The following is a 19,371-nucleotide window of genomic DNA, read 5'->3' as shown; positions in this document are numbered from 1 at the left end:
TATTGCCATGAGTCTCAGGAATAACTTTGAACTTTAAAACAAACTTGAGACTGTTAAAGACTATGGGGACTTTGAAGTTGAACTGAACGTATTTTTGCATTACGATAGGACTACAAGCATTTGGGGACCAGGGAGTGCAATGTGGTGCTTTGAAAGAAAATGGCTTCCATAAGGAGTGGCACTGTTAGGAGGTATAGCCTTGTTGGAGTAGGTGTGGCCTTGTTGGAGGAAGTGTGTCACTGTGGAGGCAGGCTTTGAGGTTTCATATATGCTCAAACTACATCCGGTGTGGCACATAGCTCACTTCCTGTTGCTTATTGATCAAGATGGAGAACTCTCAGCTCCTTCTCCAGCACCATGTCTGCCTGCATGCTGCCATGCTTCTCACCATGATGATAATGGACTAAACCTCTGAAACTGTAAACCAGGTACAATGAAATGTTTTCCTTTATAAAAGTTGCTATGGTCATGGTGTCTCTTCACAGAAATATAAACTCTAACTAAGATAGGTGATAAAAGAAATTGAGAATACATCTGAAGGTGCCTATGGTAAGTAGGCAATTAGTAACGGATTTGGCAGGGTTTATTTGCTTTGCTTGAGACAGAGTCTTATGTAACCCAGGCTGGCCTCTGATCATCCTCTGCTTCCTCTTCATGTGGTATGCACCACACACCAGCAATATTACTTTTTAACTTTGGACTTTGAAACCAGCTTGAGACAGGTCTATAATCCTAGCCCTTGGGAGGTAGACAGGAGGATCAGGAGTTTGAGAATAGCCATGGCTACCCTAGAGTTGAGGCTGGTATGAGTGTTTGTTTGCATGTATGTAAGTGTACCGTGTGTGTATCTGGTACCCAAGGAGACCAGAAGAGGGCATCACAACCACCTATAACTGGAGTTATATACACCAGTGAGTTACCATAGGGTGCTAGAAACTGAATTCATAGTCTCTGCAAGAGCAGCAAGGATTCTTATCCAATGATCCATCTCTTTATTATTATCACTATTATTTAAGATTTTTATTTTGAGTATGTGTGTCTGTGTGTCTGTGTGACTGTTGTGTTATCTTGGAGTACCCTTGTAGATCAAGGAGGGTATCAGACCCCTAGAAGCTGGAGATACATGTGGCTGTGACCTAACTGGATGGGTGCCAGGAACCAAACTCAGGCCTTCTGTAAAAATAAGGAGTTCTCAACTACTGAGCCATTTCTCCAGCGCCCTACCCTGGGGTCCCCTTTTTCCTTGTGGTCCACTGGCCACCAGTCCATGAGGACAAAGGGGCAGAAGCAATGACAGAGAACTTTGTATGGTCTCTGAATATGACAGAAGAGCCTTCTGGGATATTGCTTCAGTGAGATGGCTCAACTTGATTCCAGAGTGAGGGGAGATTTAAGGGAAGGGGACAGTGGCTGAGGCATCACCTAATTTTCATTCAACAGCGTGCTCCTCTCGTAAAGCTCCCAGTACAAGTCTCAGTTATCGCCTGTGGAAGCGTGATTCTATTGTAAAGCTCCTGGCACAGTGTCTAATTACCATATGGGCAGTAGGAGGAAGGCTTCTGCAAGGAATTTCATCAAGGGTCATACCAGAGGTAAGTCAGGCATCTGGACTGGGAAGTCTCCCAATAAGGTCAGGTAGAGAATGGGGCACCTTCCATGGATGGGAGGTAGTCCTCCATGTTGCCAAGCTCAGAGAGAGAGGTGCCAGGCCATGGGAGACTGCAACCTCTGACCAACAGGGCCTCCTAGCCCTACCCCCTTTTTGAGATACAGTATCACTATATAGCCCTGGATGGCCTGGAACTCTTTATTAGACCAAGCTGGTCTTGAACTCACAGAGATCCACTTGCCTCTGCCTCCCAGGTGCTGAGATTAAAGGTGTGCAGCACCGTATCTGGCCTAATTTTTTTGAAAGTAAAGCAGTGAAGCATAGTGGCACATGCCTTTATTCCCAGCTCTTGGGAGGTGGAGACAGAAGGATCAGTGAAGTATCATGGCACACGCCTTTATTCTCAGCTCTTGGGAGGTGGGGACCGAAGGATCAGCGAAGTATCATGGCACACACCTTTATTCTCAGCTCTTGGGAGGTAGGGACAGAAGGATCAGTTTAAGGGTAGCTGTGGCTACCTTAGAGTTGGGGGCCAGCCTGCGATAAGTGAGACACTGTCTCAATGAAATGAAATAAACCAAGTACATATAAGAGTAAAATGGTTTGACAGTTATACACACCTTCGGTTCCTCCGTGGAGTCTGAGGATTGTGAATTCACAGTTAATCTGGATTCAATAACTAGACCCCGTCTCACCTAAATGAATAAATAAAGGCAACATTAAAATGTTTAAAGTGAAGCCCCTGAGGCAGAGTCAAGGAGAAGCTGTTTGTACGCTGTTGTGTTTCCCACGTGCATTCTCTCATCACCTTTAAAGGTGCGTTGTTGTGATATGACAGTTACATTCCTCCAGCAACATCTCACAAGGCGATACACACATCTGACACAGGTCACGTGTGAGTGTTCTTCCCCTTGAATGGAACTCCCCCAGCCTATGTTAGCTCAGCTGATGAAATGACATGCGTGCTATCACAAAAGATAGATCAGGCCAACACAAGTCAGAAAAGAAAATGTACAGATCACACTGACACCATTCAAAATAGACAGGCAGAGTTTAATTGTTGTTAGCGTGTTGCCTCTTATGACATTTTTAAGAATCAAGTCACAGCTGTGTGAACTTTACACTGTGACCATCATAGGCAAATATGAAAAGAAGCAGTCACAACAGATGGACCCATGGTTGCCCATCAGTCCAATGTCATCTAACACGAAGGACCAGTAAGAGACATGTGAGTCAGTGGGACAGAATTTCAACAGGGCCTGCCCTGGCAGCTTTAGCTGGTGCCTGTGGTTCGGTTTGGTGAAAGTTATAATGCTTCTGGTCAATACCAGAGAACCAGAGGAGAGTTAGATATGTGTTGCCATGGAAAACACCTACCACTAACAATACCAACTGATTTCAGTCGTTTGGCCAGAAAAGGGTTTCTATTGTCTTTGGTTCCCACTTTTTCTGCCTTCAATTCCTCATCTCTCATTAACAAGTAGAAATACATTCTCTGGTTGGTACTAACCCCCCCCCCCAGAACTGTTCTGCATTTGAAATGATTGATTCTCAGAGTGACAAATTTGGTCAGATGGATATCACCATATCAGAGCTCTTGACACCATTAGAAGAGTCACTACACCAGAAGTCTGCCAGTGGCGCTTGAGCGCCCTGCTACAGGAGGATGTTGCATACTGCTCTGGTCTCCACTGTGGGAAAATTGTGGAGCTGAGCATTGACTTTTGCCAACTGCACAGCATTGCTGTATTTTTTGGTTGTAACGATTTGTGTTGGTTGTCTGCTGTGACCTACATTGCCTCCCTGGGAATTGTTTACAGAAAAATCTGAGTTGGTAGGTTCAGCTGGGAACACAGGTCAAAGATAAAAGACACCTGGACTGAGGTGGGGGAGTACCAAGCTTGGGGAGCCCTGTTGGTTCCCTAGAGCTGAGGCGTGTGTTCAGATGAAGCACAAAGCTTTTCCAGGACAGTGCGGACTTCCTCTGGATTGTAGTTCCAAGGACCAGGTTTACCCTGCAAGAGAGATGAGTCAGGTGTCATCGATCCCATCCTACAATGTTATGTCTGCGGCTTGGCTGAGAGATCAGGGCTAATGATGTCTACGGAGTTGTCAACACGGGGCAGATGCAGCCTTGAGGTAGGTCATGCCGCTAAGGGAAATTGTGGAGAGTGTCACCAACATTTAACCTGAAGACTGGGCAGGGAATTAGGAGAGAGGCCAGAGGCAGAATGTCAGAGGTTTAGGAGAAGGGGACAAAACCATAAGTCCTTGCAACATCAACCTTCACATTGAGTTCTTCCCATTCTGCAGAACCACCTCTGCCCTCACTCAGTCCTCTCCATCCTGATTGGGACAACCACAGTACTTTCTGTCTTCGGTCCCCAATCCCTTTGTCCTCTCTCCACAGACACCAGTGATCTTTCTAAAGTGTAGATCTGATCAGATTATGCCTGTCCTGTTCAAAACCTTCCTGTGACTCTTCTTGGCCTTTGGAGGAAGATGAAATTCTCTGGTTGTCTAAGTGCTTAATTCCCTCCCTCCTCACACTTTACCCACCTGCTTCCAATAGTTTCAACAAATTTCCCTCCTCATGGTGGCTGGCCTGACTCCTTGCAGCCCAGGGCCCAAGCAGGCCAGATCCTTGAAAAAGCCTGTCCATCCCCCAGAAGCTGGGAACCTGAAGTCTGAGAGCCAGATCAATCCTGACACCCACGCTCTTCCATTTCCATGTTGCCCCCAACAGCTCTGGTGTTCTAACAGCAGCGTCAAATTGCTGTGGATTCAGAAACTTGGCTCATAAAGTCAAATATTTACTCATCGACAGAAAAGTTTCACTGATCCCTGCTCTGGCTCAATATCACTGCCTCCCCCCTCCCTCCCTCCTTCCTCCTCTCTCTCTCCCCATTCTCTGTATGGAAAGGGGGATGTGCACTCCAGAGCAAATACTCATGGAGTCCAAAGGAAGGCGTGAGAACCCCCAAAGCTGGAGTTATCGGAGGTTGTGAGCTGCCTGGCTTGGGAGCTGGGAACTGAACTCAAGTCCCCTGGAAGAGCAGAACAAGCTCTTAACAACTGAGCCATCTTTCCAGCTATAACCTTGTTTTTTGAGGTAGGGTCTCTCACTGGTCTGGGACTTAGCAATTAGGTTAGACTCTGTGGCCGCAGAAACTGCCTGAATGCAGCCTCGGCAACCCAGTAACAATGTCTGTGTGCCGGGATTACAGGCATTCGCCAGCACCACCACCCCAGTAATGATATCTGTGTGAGATTGTCAGTCCAGGGCAGTGTCCAGCTGCCTGTTTCCAATCCCTAGTGTGGGAACTGCAAATACATGCCACTGGGCTCAGCTTTTTCACATGGGATCTGGGTACGAAATTCAAGGCCCTGTGCTTGTGCGACAAGCTCTTTAATGGCTGACCCATCTTTCCATCGCCACTGCTCTTGCTTGGATCTTTCTCAGCCTTTAGAAGATGGATCCCTTTGACATAAGTCAGGGGTCGGTCATTTTAAGCGCATTCTATATTTCTTGTACCTGCACAGGGCCGAGCCCAGGGTAGGAACTTGGAGACCAGTTTGTCTTAATAGTGGCATCAAAAGATGAGGTTTCAGGGGGAAGAGAAGATGGGTCTTCTACTGTGACCCTTGCACCCTGGGGCTCCAACTGTAGGCTGTTCTTTGTTTTACCAGCAGACTGTAGAGGCAGTCTGTCATCTATGCGACTAGGCATTCCGAGTCTGTTCTCAAGGTTTGAAATCCACTCAGAACTATACATTTTAGCTTCTACCCTCCAGGTAGGCCAGTTGTGCCTGATGGGTCATGGCCATGCTTACCCTCTTTACGCCAACCAGGCAGAGACCCACAGGGGAAACTGTGGCTAGGAAACCGTTGCTATGAAGCTGGCCTGACTCGGTTTCCAAGTCATTTTCCTACTGCATTTCTAGCTTCTAGTCACCGGTCCTTCTCGGCAGTGACAGCTCCAGAGCCTTCCTCTTCTGCTTGCCTGGTGACCATGGGCAAGTTATCCCTTCTCTGAGCACCATGGATAAAATAGAAACATTTTCCCACTCATCTTAAAGCCAAAGGCCACTGGGATGGCTCAGTGGGTAAACGTGCCTGCTGCCAAGTTGGATGACCTGAGTTTGCCTGTCAAGACTCATCTGGTGAAAGAAGAAACTGACCCCCAGAGGTTACACTCTGACCCCCCCACACTCACAGTAGCATGCAGGTGCCGTCCTTCACACATGGAAGATAAATAAAATATGACATTTAAAGAGTTAAAAATAAAGACTGGGCATGGTGTGCACACCTTTAATCCCAGCATTCAGGAGGCAGAGGCAGGTGGATCTCTGTGAGTTCAAGGCCAGCCTGGGCTACAGAGCAAGTTCCAGGATAGCCGGAGCTATGTGTAGAAACCTTGTCTCAAATAATAAATAATAAAATAAATAATAAATAAACATGAAGAAGAGATAAGGACTAAGCCAGACTCTGGATGCTGAGGCAGCCAGGAGGTTGCAGCTCTGCTCAAATCTGGCATGTTCGGGGGCACTTTTCACACTGCATTGGGTTGAGACCAATCTCATTTTGCAACAGAGAAGACCGGAAGGCTTTGAGGTGAAAAGATCTTCCCAGGTCACATGGTGAGAAGCAATGGGATATAGCTCTCCCTGGGCTGACATCCTCTTCTGCTCCCGGGACACCAACCCCTTACCCTTCCCTGGACCTCTGAGCCCAGGTCACCTTGTAGCAGATCCTGCCCTCCTGTACCACGTAGAGCCTCTCGGGTAGAGCTGCATAGAGCTGACTGCTCTGGTTCTGCATTGTGTCCACCACCACGGGGCACTGGGGACTCCTGTCCAGCAGCAGGTGTGCCGCCCGCAGGCGGTCCTGGAGGCTCCGGTGTTGCCTGATGTCCACGTTGTTCTTAAAAGCCCAGCCATCTGCAAGAGGAAGGTTAGGCTGCAGCCCCGTGGGTGTGCCACACAGGGACTGTGGTCTCAGTCCCACCCACTTTTAGCACAGCAGATCAGTCAAGTTCTCCTGTCAGAGTTGAAATGCAAGGCCAACCAGGGGTTACCAGGATTCACGCGCTACCTGGGTGCTGACTGACAGACCTCGGGTCTTCAGTGAGACACGGCTGGGCAAAGTGTTTCTTGATTGTTAGCCTACATTTGAGCCACGCTGGGCTCTGTTAGAGGAAGAGCCTGTGGGGGAGGGAGAGAGTGTAGCCCTCAAGGTTGTTGGTGCCTCAACTGCATTTAAAGGCAAAGGTCAGAGCAGTGGTTATGCAGGCCTGTGGTCCCCCTGGGAGGTTGTTAGTCACCGGAATTCCCAGTCCCGCCCTAGGCCACAGAGGAACAGTTTCTGAAGTGTGTGTTTTCACAGTCTTCTCTGTGATTCTAATGTACATGACAGTTTAAGAACTACTACCCTGACTGAGTGACTGAGCAGTGGTAGCTCACGCCTTTAGTCCCAGCACTGGGAGGCAGAGGCAGGGGGATGTATGTGAGTTCGACGCCACCCTGGTCTACAGAGAAAGTTCCAGGACAGTCAGGGCTACACAGGAAACTCTGTCTGGGAAAACCAACAACAATAACAACAACGAACCCCACTACTGTGGAATCTAGACAACCTCCCTCCCCTAACTCTTCCTCACAATGCTGTCCTTTCCAGTATGCAAACCTGGCCTTGCTACGCTCCTGCCTAGATTTTTTGATGGGTTCCTATCACCCTCAAGTTCGATCCCAGGCTCCTTAGTGTCTTCCGGCATGAACGCCTACAGGAAGGAGGAGCTGCGGTACCTTATTTCACTCTCTCTCACTGAGCTTGAGCCAGTGCTGGTTGAACACGGTCTCTGAGGCAGGGAAACAAGCCTGAAGGTTGACCAAGGTCATATGGCCAGCATGTGATGGAGCAGGAACTACACCTAGGTCTAAAACCCAGTCTGTGTGACCACTCTGTTGCCCTGTGCCCATACATCTTAGCTGGATAAACACGGCAAAGCCAACCGACTTTGGCTACAGACCCCTGAGCCCCTAAGGTTGGTGGACCCTTGACTCTGCACACTTTCTCTCTCAAGTTCATGTCCAGTTCTGTGTAACTGACAGAAAAAAGCATCTCAGAGCAGGAGGCAGGGAGGAAGAACTGTCTGCCGCAAGGGAGCAAGACGCATGGGGTGACTACGGTAGGGCAGCGACAGGAGGCTTTTCCTCCGTGGCTCAGGTGGACAGGTCTGGGCTCTGGAAAGGGTGGGACTTGCTGGGTCTGACTTCAGGGAAAGTACAGCAGGCATCAGAACCACAAGCCAGTCTGGGGGTAATCCCACCCCCACTACAGCTAGCAACTTGTTCTTCTGGAAATAACAGCTGGGTCCTCCCGGACTCAGTTCCTCAAAGTGTGGTCCCTGGACCAGCTGCCCCGGCTCCACCTGGCCACACTCCTGTCCTCCTGCATCCCAGTAGGATCTCTAGGTGACCTTACGGAAGTCTGAGAAGTGCCACCCCAGTACCTGATCGGCTCTGTCATCTTGGGGACTGTCCAGGCCCTGTCTCATCTCGGCTATGGAGACTCTCATAGGTCTCAGTGGACTGCCCAGGGCCCACTGCTCACAAAGAGATTCACTGGCCTTGTGTTTGAGCTCCTGCTGCCTAAGCTGTTCTTTAAAAATTCTATTATGAAGAAGTTTACACATACTTAAAACTGCAGAGAAGAGCATGCCATACCCACGCACTTACTACCCCATGATATCTTAGTTGTCCCCTGAATGTGAACGAGAGCAGACGCGTCCTCGGGTAAGAGCTGTCCTACAGCACTGCTCCTCTGAGTGTGGTCCTCACTCCAGAGGCAGAATCATCTCCTAGATCTCAACCCAGATCTGTGAAGGTGTCCGCCATAGCAGGGCCCCTAGAAGCATGGGGCCTCCCTAAAGTTTGGTGAGCTACAATCCAGACAGGTATGTCTTTCTGATCTTAGGATATAGCCTGAAAAATAGCTATAGGGCAGCCATGTTCATTTGTGACACAGCAGGTCTCAATTCCTTGTAAGTGGAGTTCAAATCAGTTGCCCTCCCTGGAACCCTCCCCACCTTGTCTAGGTTCCTCTTCAGACTATGTGTGCCCTGATTAAAAGCAGACTATGTGTGTGGGGGTGGGGGGGGGAGGCAATGCAGGGCTTCTCTGGTCCTCCCCTCTCCCTTGCCAACTATAAGATGGACTCAGAGGACGGGAGAGAAGGGGTGGGAGGAGAAGAGGCAGAGTCTCTGTACCTGTCGCATGAGCTTCTTCAATGTAAATGATGAGGAAATCTGCTGTGGAAGCGAAGTCATCTACAAGTCTCTTGAATTGGTCAAATTTGAAAAGAAAGGAAGGTCAGGTGCAGCTGCCAAAATTCAACACCAGCGGCCGGTTGCCTGCAACAGAAGGAGCCATTGGGAGCTATAAACTGCACAGTTGTCTTTCTGCATGTAGCATCTTCCCTCCTGCATGCAAATCTGTCCCTTCTGTCCCTGTGGGATGAGTCCTGGGCATAGTGTAGCGCCCAAGCCTACACACCATGACTACCGGGGGCTAAGCCTGGTTTTTGCCCCCTGAAACCAGACGTTTTGTTAGTGGTCTCAGTGACCACTGTAGATGCTAATTGATAATTAAAATAACAGAAGAGTCCCTTCCCCTCAGACCGCAGTTTATAAGTAGGCAGATATCTATCCCCCATGCAGTGTGGTTGCTAATATTCTAGGTGAGCAGTTACCCCCCTCTTTGAGACAAGGTCTCACTATGTAGCTCTGGCTAGCCTGGAACTCACTATGTAGACCAGGCTGACCTCGAACTCACAGAGATCTGCCTCTTAAGTGCACCACCAGGCATGGAAATTCTCTCTTATGTTCACGAAGCATCTGAAATTTATGGACTTGCTTCAGCACCCACACACAGCAGGTCAGCGGTGAAGTTCAAATGAACTTGCAAGCCAGTGCTCTTTCTGTGAACAGTACCTCAGTTTCCCTTCACAATGGACATGATAATACACATTCTACAGGAAGCTGAGACAATGGCTAAGCAGTTTAGAGCCCTTTCTGACCTTGCACAGGTTCTGTTCTCCACACCCACATTTGAGGACATTAGGTGACTTACAACTGCCTGCAATTCTAGTTCCAGGGATCAGACTCCCTCTTCTGGTCTCTACAACACAGGCACACAGCTGGAACACATACAGATACACAGGCACTCACACGTACACATACAATAAAAAAATAAATCTTAAAAGAACACACACTTTACAGCATCATTATGAAGATTAGGTAAACTAATGCTGCTAAGGCCTTATACAGTGCGTGGTACAAGCAAGACCCTCAGCAAATGTACACCATTGTATCTACTCCTTGAGCTCTCGGGTAGTGAAACAGCTTAGAGTGCATCTCAGAGGGAGTGGAGGGTGGGACGTGATGCAAAATGAAATCTTCAGAAATGAAGCTGATGCTGCTAAACTTGCAAAACAGATGCCTCATGCTTTCTGTGGTCTCTCTCATCACCCGGGACGCTGCTGTTTAATGACATCCTCCCCTAAGCCAAGGACATTGGAAGGGTGAGAACGGTCCCCCATGGTCATCTTGCAGCCCCATAGCTCAGTGGGCTTCTGCATGTATCTCCCATCCCCTCCAGACCCTAGCAGATCCTGCCTTTCCTGGTCAGTGATCTTGCCCCTTCTGGGGCAGAAGGTGGCAGCAGCCACTGTGGGAGCAGAAAGACACACCCAGCAGTAGAAGAGTGAGTCCCAGAGGACATGCCTCAGGCATTCAGAAAAAGGCTGCACTTGTGTGGGCTGAGGGTCCAAGCCCTCAGAGCTCATCCACTGTCCCACAAGGCTTAACAACTAAATATAGGCGCAAGGATGGAAACCCGGCTGGACGCAGAGGTTCAAGCTTGTGGAGAAGGCCACCAGACGCCAAGTACAGTGAAGTGTGTTCAGCAGGGAGACTAGCCACAAGCAAGTAGACAGTAAGTGGAGTGTTGTGAAAATGTTATAAATGTTAAGAAAGAGATCCTGAAGGAATGACCCAGTGCAGACACATGGAGCAGGGAGGGCTTCTGGGGAGCGGGCATTCAACCCGAGAGGGGGAAGGGCAGGAACAAACCAGCCCCGGGAATGGAAGAAGGGCATTCCAGGCAAAACCAGTCAATGGACAAAGTCCTGGAGGAAGGACAGAGCCCAGTTTGTTTAAGGCCCTGCAAGACCGCTGTCTGGAACCTGGCAGGGGAGCACCAAGGATAGAGTTGGCACAGACTGCCATGGGCCAGAGCAGGAGTTGCTGGGTTTTATTCTAGCTGCGGAGGGAAGTCCTGGAGCTGTAAGGCAAGGATGGTAGCTGTTTGCTGTAATTCTTGCCCGTCTGTCCTTAGTCCTTTTCCTCATGTGGAAGTCCCTATTCTGTGTGACTGATGAGACAGTGCCCAGCTTTGCTATGTGGAAGATGGAAGAAGCAGGAATGCCCTCTGCCCCAGCAGCGGGGGCGGGCAGCACTCTCCATCCAAGTCTTTCTGACTGAGATGGAAGAACTCATTCACGGCCTGGTGGTACCTCAAGGATGGCGATGGGTACCCCAACCACGGTGACTGCAAGATCTGGTCTAAGTGTTGATGTTAAAAGAGGTCCCATACTCAAGTCTCCAGAGGCTTTGGGTTCTGGGGAGCCCAAGCTCCTTCTCATTTGTTCCTTGGTGCTAGTGCAAGTGTGCATGTGTGTGTATATGTGTATGTATGTGTATGTGTGTGCATGTGTGTGTATGTGTGTATATGTGTGTGTATGTATGTGGTATGTGTGTGTATATGTATGTGTGTGTATGTAGATTGGTAGGTGCCTATGTGTAGGTCAGAAGATGACAACTTGCAGGAGTCTGTTCTTTCTTGCCGCCTTGTGTGTCTCGGGGATTGAACTCAGGTTGTCTGACATGATTACAGATACGCTTACCCACTGAACCATTTTGCTGGGCCACAAGTTGTTCTCTGACCTCCACACATGCATCATAGCACACTTGTAGAAAACTTGTACCCATATCCATGTACATTTACGCACACATCCATATAAAAATAAATTAAAGTATGTAATAAAATTTTAGAAAGGAGATCAGGATGAGGTATGTGGCTTGCAGAAATCCCTAGCTTCACGTAGCACTCGGATTCACACTTGAAAGGCACACTGGCTGTCGTGTGGAGAGAAGACAGAGTGGGGATGGGGGCAGGCAGCAGCTGGGCAACACTGGAGAAGTGGGAGTATCAGCTAATGCACAGGCAGGGGGCAGGCAGAACCAAAGGACATGCTGCTAGATGGTGGCAGAGGGCTCCTCAGCTGCTTTGTGCTTTGTGTCACCAGTTATACATCTCCCTTCTTCTGCACAGGATTTGAAGCAGCTTGCACACATGTTGAAATAGCAAATAGTAACCAAGGGAAGAGATCCTGGCCTTCTGAGAAGTGTAGAACAGGAGAGGAAACAGGGCAAAGAGGCTCTCGGGTGCTATGTGCCTTTGGAAATTCAGCTTAGCTTTTGGCAATGCTGGAGATCGAACCCAAGGTCTCAAACATGCTAGGCAAGAGTTCTACCACCGAACTGGGTTCCCGGCTACTGTGCATTCATTATGACGGAGCTGCACATTTGACTGTGAGTGTTCTAGTAGTCAAGGAAAAGGAGAAGCACGAGTTGTTATAATTTCCTAATACGGGGCCAGCGAGATGCCTCAGAAGTAAGGGTGCTTGCGGATGTGTCTGACACCCTCAGTTTGATTCCCAGAACCCACATGGTGGAAGGAGAGAACCTGCTCCTTTGTGTTGTCCCCCTGACCCCACGTGAGCACTGTGTCATGTGTACATGTAAACACACATTAAATAAAAAAGTTTTCAACCTTCAGGGTGAGAGATAGACACGTTAGTTTCTCTGCAGACACAAAACCCTCCTTGTTTGGCTTGCAACTGTTTTCCTAGGTGGCCTGAGGAGGTCCCAGAGTGGGGCCTTCTCTCTCCCTGACAGTTGATTGCCTGATGATTCCTTACCACATGACAGGGAGGCCCCGACTTTAGCAGGGGAGGCTCTGAGGCCAGTCACACTGACAAGTGTCTGGTCACTGGACTGTAATAACCCTAGAGACTCGCTCTTCAGATAAGAAAAGTGCTTTCAGGTCAGAGCAGCTTGAAATGTTAGCCTTCCGGAATGTTGCTTTCAATGGGCAAAAATTCAACAAGCCCGAAAAGGGACAGAATTATTTGTTTACTTATCCAGAGAGTGGTCGTCATGGTGATGAGTAGTGGTGGGGGGCAAAGTCTACACTTCGTGCCCCGCTGACCTGGCAGCAGAGAGAGGAAGGATGGGTGCTCATGCCTGGTGTCCTGCTGGTGTCCACAGGCCACAGTCCACATCGTGAGGGTGTCAGGTAAGGACTTGGAGTTAGGTCGGCTGTGTTACATAAAGAGGAAACAGTTCTAGAGTGCCGCTGGGCTGGGTTCATGCTCCTGCCTCCGGGGCCAGCGCGTGAGCCTCTGGGGCAGGCTGTTCCTAGAGAAGCCATCCTCTGTGCACTTGGAGAGACTGCAGACCCCAGTTTACGCTCTGTGTGTGTGTGTGTGTGTGTGTGTGTGTGTGATGCTCAGGAGTACGCACATACTGTGTGTGTGCATCCTTGTTCAGGGCCATCGTTCTCTCTCTGGCATGCTGGGGCAGAGGCCAGCGGCATTCATGTCTGTTTCACCAGTGCCAGTGACTTCAGGGCACACCGGGTCAAGGTGCCAAAAGTCCACTCCGTTTTATAAATGAAGGTTAGGTGGTCTAGCTCAGCCTCTCACATGGTTTCTTCTCTGATGCGGCTGCAGGGATCAGGCAGAAAGTGCACACTCCTTTATCTTTTCTTTAAAAGGGCTTGTGTGTGTGTGTGTGTGTGTGTACACACGTGTGTACAGAGACCAGAACAGAGAGGTAGATAGATCCCCTGAGACTAGAGTTACAGGCAGTTGTGAACTGCCCGACGTGAGTGCTGGGTGCCAAACTTGGGCTTTCTAGAAGAGCAGCAACCATTCTCGGCTGCGGAGTCATCTCTCCAGTTCACCACATCCCACTTTCTTTGTTTTAATGAGTGTCTCATGTAGACCATGGTGGCCTACAACTCTCAAGGTAGCATGGCCTTGAACTTCTGATCCCCTTGCCTCCACTTCCAGAGTTCTAAGATAACAGGCACCTGTCACCATGCCTGACGCGTTCTTATTTCTGTACTGAATGAAGATCAGACCTGAGGTCTTGGGTATGCTAGGCAAGTGCTCCACCACTGAGCAAGTCCCCAACCAGTAGTTTTTGATGTGGCTCTCATTACACATCCCAGGTTGGCTCTGAACTCCAATCCTCCTGCCTCTGCTTCGCTAGTGCTGGGACAGCGGGTGTTTGCCACCATCCTGGAAAACTGACTTCTATTTAAGTCAGAGTGGACAGTTAACGGATACCGTGGATTCCGTGAACTGGCCCTGAGGCAGGGTGACTTCCAAGGAACTGATCTTCAGATAAACACCCAGGACATTGTTCTGTTCCTCCAGGGTCTGGCACACAGCAGACACAGCATAAAAGCTGCTCCTCCTATTGTTCTTTTTTCTTTTTCTTTCTTTCTTTTTTTTTCTCTCTCAAGACAGGGTTTCGCTGTAGCTTTGGCCCGTTGTCCTTATTGTCAGTGCTTGTGTGCTAACTGTTGGCTGACCAAATTAAGATTCTTTCCATGCTATACTTTAAAATCATTAAAGAGGAGGGACAGGGAGGGAGGAAGGAGACAGACAGACTTGCCTTTCCTCTTCTACTTTGAACAGTCTCCTTCTCATATTCTAAACACACCTCCTCCAGGAAGCCTTCCAAGTCCTAAAGGCAGTCAGGTCCTCCTGGCCCTCCCGGCCCTCCCTGACCCCTGTATTTCACAGGATCATTGGATTAACTTGTTCTGTCCTTCTGTGCTTGTGGAACCGTAAAGCCCTTGAGTCTAGGGTCTTGCCTAGGCTCCTGAGGTCTAGCAGACAATCTGGCGCCGGCAGGGACGGCTCCCTGAGAAAGGGGAGTAAGAGGTCTGATCCTGGGTCTGATTGGTCACTCAATCAGTCAGTCAGTCAGCTCAGCCTCTTAGGTCTCTCCATTCCCCTTCTAGAGACAAGGGGGCGCGGTCAGGTCAGCGTTTCCCAAAGGGTGGTATTGGGAATCAGCCTGCTGCGCAAAGGCTTTCCTTGAAGAGAGAGGAGTGTTTGGAATGGGGGCTTGCTTTACCGATCTGCTTTTAAGTCTCAAACCTCTCTGGACCCGCCACGTGCCCACTTGTCTCATGGCATCACAGGAGCTGACACAGGATGTGGGGTTTCCACACTGGTTTGGCAGGGGATCTCTATGTAGTGAAGCTTTTCACGGGGGCTTGGGTCCCAAAGAACATGCTGTGAAAAGCAATAGGTTACCCCCGCGTCTCGGAAACCAGGGGGTTAACTGAGTCAGGCACAGCTATTTCCCGAGGAGCTCTGCTGGTGGGGAACAGGGTGGTGGGAACTGGGTAGGAAGCGGCAGTTCTTTGAGGGGAGGGGGAGGTAGGGAAGCCTGGATCCAGAAGGGAGAAAGCAACTCAGCGCGTCTTCCTCGCTATAGAGATCTGAGGTGGCATCTCAGAGGATGAGGAATAAGAGCTGGGTCCTCATTCCCAGAGGAAAGTGGCTGACCACACAAAATGGTGTTCCAAACCATTTCACGATGTTAGAAAAGGCACAGAGAAGCCAAGCCCAGGTGGGCAAAGCCCCACGTTGGTCTAACGGAGCTCTCGTGAAGGAATCTTGGAAATAGCATCAGGGTAAACATTCCAAGCTTGACCAGGCCAGGGCTCCTCTGAATGCCGATGTGGGATGCTACAGTCACACACACACACACACACACACACACGCGCGCGCGCGCGCGCGCGCGCCGCACTGGATAATCTTAGGATGAAGTGATCAAGCAGCCATCAAGGGGAGTCTGAAAAGAGACAGGAACTCGAGTAGAGAGTTCTGTCAGGGAGGGGAGCAGTGAGGACTAGTTAGGGCTTCCAGAACCCAGACAGACCGTTATGGCAGATGGGGAAGAGGCCAGAGGGCTGAGAGATCTTCTCTTGCTACTATGTGCCCACATCAGACATGGGGCCCTGTCGTGGGTTGCAGCTATGGTCCTCTGCTGTGGAATTTATAGGCTAGTGAGGGTGGCAGGTGAAACTTAGGTACCCACTCATATCTGCAAACATTCAGTGCGGATAAAGTAAAGTTGAAGATGCTGGTTGGCATATAACAAGGGTAACCTGGGGAAGTGAGGACGGGCTTCTTGCAGGAAGTGGCACTGTATGTCAGACTAGAGCCTGAAAGGATTTCATCAGGTAAGGATGAGCTGCCTACATCCAGGGGCTGGAAAGCCAGAGTGGACGGCTTGTGATAGGAACTCTGGAGAGATATCAGCTGAGAGAAAAAACCTCGGAGTATTCCGCCCCTGAGCAGCAGGACAGGAAGCCCCACAGCAGCAGCCTGAGCAGTGACAGAAAATTTGGTGTTTTCCAATTTACCTCTCCACCCCATTGGCCCCCCTGCTCCAAGCCCCTGAGCCGGAACAGCCTGCTGACCTTGAATGAAATCCCAGATGTTGCACTTCTGTCCCGAGAGGCGGATCACCGTGCAGTTAGGGGCCAGCCCCCCAAGCTCAGCCCTGTCCTCCAGTCTCTGCCACCGGACCTTCAAGACGAACCAGAAGTACTGGATGCTGAAGAAGGTCGGGACCCAGTTGTCGGGGGAGAATCGGGGATTCCTGGTCATGCTGGTCTTTTGGCCCATGGCCAGGATGTTCCGCTTGGCTCTCTCTGGGAACAGTGTCATAAGCACCTTGCCCACAGCCACCTCCACGGCCACCTGCAGGAATATTCCTAGCCGCTTCAGCCACAGCCATAGCCAGGGCAGCCCCATCTCAGCAAGGGGTAGAGCTGACTTCGAGATGGATGGACAGACAAGAGGGGCCCCAGACAGACACCGCTGGGCGGAGCTGGACAAAGGTGCAGGGCATAGCAGCCAACCCTGACAAGAGGACTGGGGCAGACAGGACAGCAGGTGTTTGCCTTGCTGTCAATTGGCTGGAAAATTGCCATATGTGCAGAGGTCTCGCTTAGTTATTATCTCCTCGGGCTTTGGTACCTTTGGAGAGATTCTTGATGTCCCTCTGGTTGATTTCTTTCTTTCTTTTTTTTTTTTTTTTAAACAAACACTTTAAAGGATCACACTGAAAGGGACTTTGTTGAGTCATAATGAATCCCACTATTTTATACAATTAATATTGTACAATAAAAAAATACAATCATTTTTTTTTAAGGAACAAAAAAAGAGAGCCTGTTAAAAGATCTCTTGCTGCTGTAGTGGTCCACACCTTTAATCCCAGCACCCGGGAGGCAGAGGCAGGGGGATCTCTGTGAGTTTGAAAGCAGCTTGGTCTACAGAGTGAGTTCCAGGTCAGCCAGGGTTGTATAGGGAGACCTGTCTTGAAGAAGAAGAAAAAAAGGAGGAGGAGGAAAGGAAGAAAGAAAAAGAAAAAAATCTCCTACAAATGAGAGCTTTCAATGTCAGCTGTCTTTGACCACGTGCACGTGTGTATCATATAAAGAGTGGCCGGGATTAGGACCCAGTGATAGCACGAGAGCCAGGCATATACATATATATAGTTCTGGGATGTATCCCCAGAGCTACAAAATAAAATAAAATTGGGTTCTTTCAGTAATGAAAATTAGTTTTCTCAATCACACTTATAGTGGACGGTTGACTATTTCAGAGACAGAGCCCTTTGGAGAGGGTGTGGCCTGGACCTTCCCCATACCCTCAATTTCGTGTAGTCACGGTCACAGTTTGTAGCGTTTTCTATTTCCTTCTTTTTCTTAGTCGTATTCATTTAAGTTTCCTGACTTGATAGCTGATTTCTTCTGAAAGTTGTAAATAATTTCTCATTGTCTGGCTATACCAAACTCGACCCATTCATCAACTGGGGAACATCTAGGTTGCTCCTAGGATCATAGACAAAGCAGATACAAACATCACATGAGGATGGAGACAGTTTGTCGACTAATTTGGATCAGTTGATGCAACTGATGAACTGTATAGTAGAGTGTGCTTGGTTTTGTTAAGTTTCCACTCTCTTGCAATGTGTCAGGGGTATTTTACATTCCCCCAGCAGTGAGCAAGAGTCCATGTCTGTTGCTTCATATCTTTGCCAATATTTGATGATATCAGTACTTTGGATGCTTACTATTCTTGTATGTGTGTTCTGGCATCCCTCTCATTACAATTTGCAAGTCTCTGATACATATGATATGGAGCACCTTTTGATAACAGATAGATAAATTATATCCTGATAAATATGCTGCAGGTCACAGTTGAAAATGCATTTAATACAATCAATCTATCAAGCTCAATAGTAGTGTATCACTTAAAAATCAAATTACATTTATATACATGTGTGTTGCGTGGGGGGGGGCAGGGGCCATGCTTCCCTTGGCACATGGATAGAGCTTAGAGGATAACTTTGTTAGTCAGTTCTCTCCTTCTACCATGTGGGTACCAGGGATTGAACTCAGGTCATTGGCCTTGGCGACAAACGCCTTTGCCCAAATGTACACCTTGGCACCACAGTAAAGTTAAGTGAGCTAAGTGAGCATTGAGAGTCCAGCAGCATATTTACTCTTGGATGAGGTAGCGACCACAGCTTGATTTTTATTTGTGGTTCTGTGCACCACATGCATGCTGAGGGTTTTGTGCATCCTAGGCGAATTCTACCACTGAGCTATATCCACAGCCCCATCTTCTGCCCATTTTGAAGTCAGATGTCCATTTTCTTGCTGAGTCTTCAGAGTTCTTTGAATATTTTGTGTAAGATTCTTTCTCAGATGTGTCTTTTGCAAATGTTTTTCCCCATCTAGGCTTGTCTTCTCATTCTCTTGATTGTTTTTCATTTGTGTGTCTTTTTGGGGCAGAGTCTACCTATGTAGCCCAGGCTGGTCTCACTCTGTAGCCCAGACTGGCCTCCCTACCCTTGCTTCCCAAGTGCTAGTACTATAGGAGTGTACACTATACCTAGAAATTACTCTGTCTTTATAATAAATCTTAAAGTAAAATAATGTTTGTCCTCTGATTTTGTTCTCCTTAATTATTATTATGACTCTTCTAAGATCTTTTTCTGCTCATAAACTGTAGATGTGGGTTGTATTGAATCTGTAGATCAACTGGAGAAGAATGGAAATCTTGGCTGTTGGGTCTTCCTGTCTGTAAGCATGGAAGACACACTGATTTCTCAGCTGTTCTTTGATTTCTTTTGTAGAGTTTTGTAGATCTTGTTCATATGTCTTTAGATTTATACTGAGTTGTTTTACTTTTTGGATGTTAATATAAATGATATTGTGCTTTTAATTTCATTAGTCAGCTGTTTACTGATCTTAATTGTCAGTTGAGAGAACCTAGGGTCACCTGGAGAGGGTGGGCCTCTAGGTTTTCATGTAGGAGGTTATCCTGCTTGCATTAAATGAGGTAGGAAAACCTGCCCACTGTGGGTGGTGCCATTCCCTGGCTGGGAGCAACAGCATGCATTCATCCTTTTCTCCGACCTGGCTAGTGTTGCAGTGTGGCCCACTGCCTCAAGTCCCTGCTGCCGTGGCTTCCTTGTCATGATGGACTGTGACCCTGAACCGTGAGCCAAAATAAACCCTCTCTCCTTGAAATTTGCATTT

At 48.6% G+C, this 19,371-nt stretch overlaps 2 protein-coding genes across 2 annotated transcripts in view; one reads left to right on the top strand and one right to left on the bottom strand.

Annotated features, from left to right (window-relative positions):
* Positions 1-2,641: 2,641 nt before the first annotated feature.
* Positions 2,642-16,653, bottom strand: Dio1 (iodothyronine deiodinase 1). Its single transcript, XM_048453281.3, has 4 exons — positions 16,237-16,653; positions 8,874-9,017; positions 6,350-6,549; positions 2,642-3,624 (listed from the first exon to the last, which is right to left on the bottom strand). The coding sequence occupies exons 1-4, from the start codon at positions 16,571-16,573 to the stop codon at positions 3,532-3,534; spliced, it is 774 nt and encodes a 257-aa protein (XP_048309238.3). The 5' UTR covers positions 16,574-16,653; the 3' UTR covers positions 2,642-3,531.
* Positions 12,884-19,371, top strand: part of Yipf1 (Yip1 domain family member 1) — a 52,285-nt gene continuing 45,797 nt past the window's right edge. Inside the window, exon 1 of the mRNA XM_048453279.2 lies at positions 12,884-13,023. The gene's annotated coding sequence lies outside the window, so the exon portion shown is untranslated. The remainder of the gene's footprint in view (positions 13,024-19,371) is intronic.

This window comes from Myodes glareolus, chromosome 3, assembly GCF_982192425.1.
Source record: "Myodes glareolus chromosome 3, mMyoGla1.1, whole genome shotgun sequence".
NCBI lineage: Eukaryota > Metazoa > Chordata > Mammalia > Rodentia > Cricetidae > Myodes > Myodes glareolus.
The sequence above is the reverse complement of the archived record's forward strand: the minus strand, read 5'-3'. Positions and strand labels throughout refer to the sequence as shown.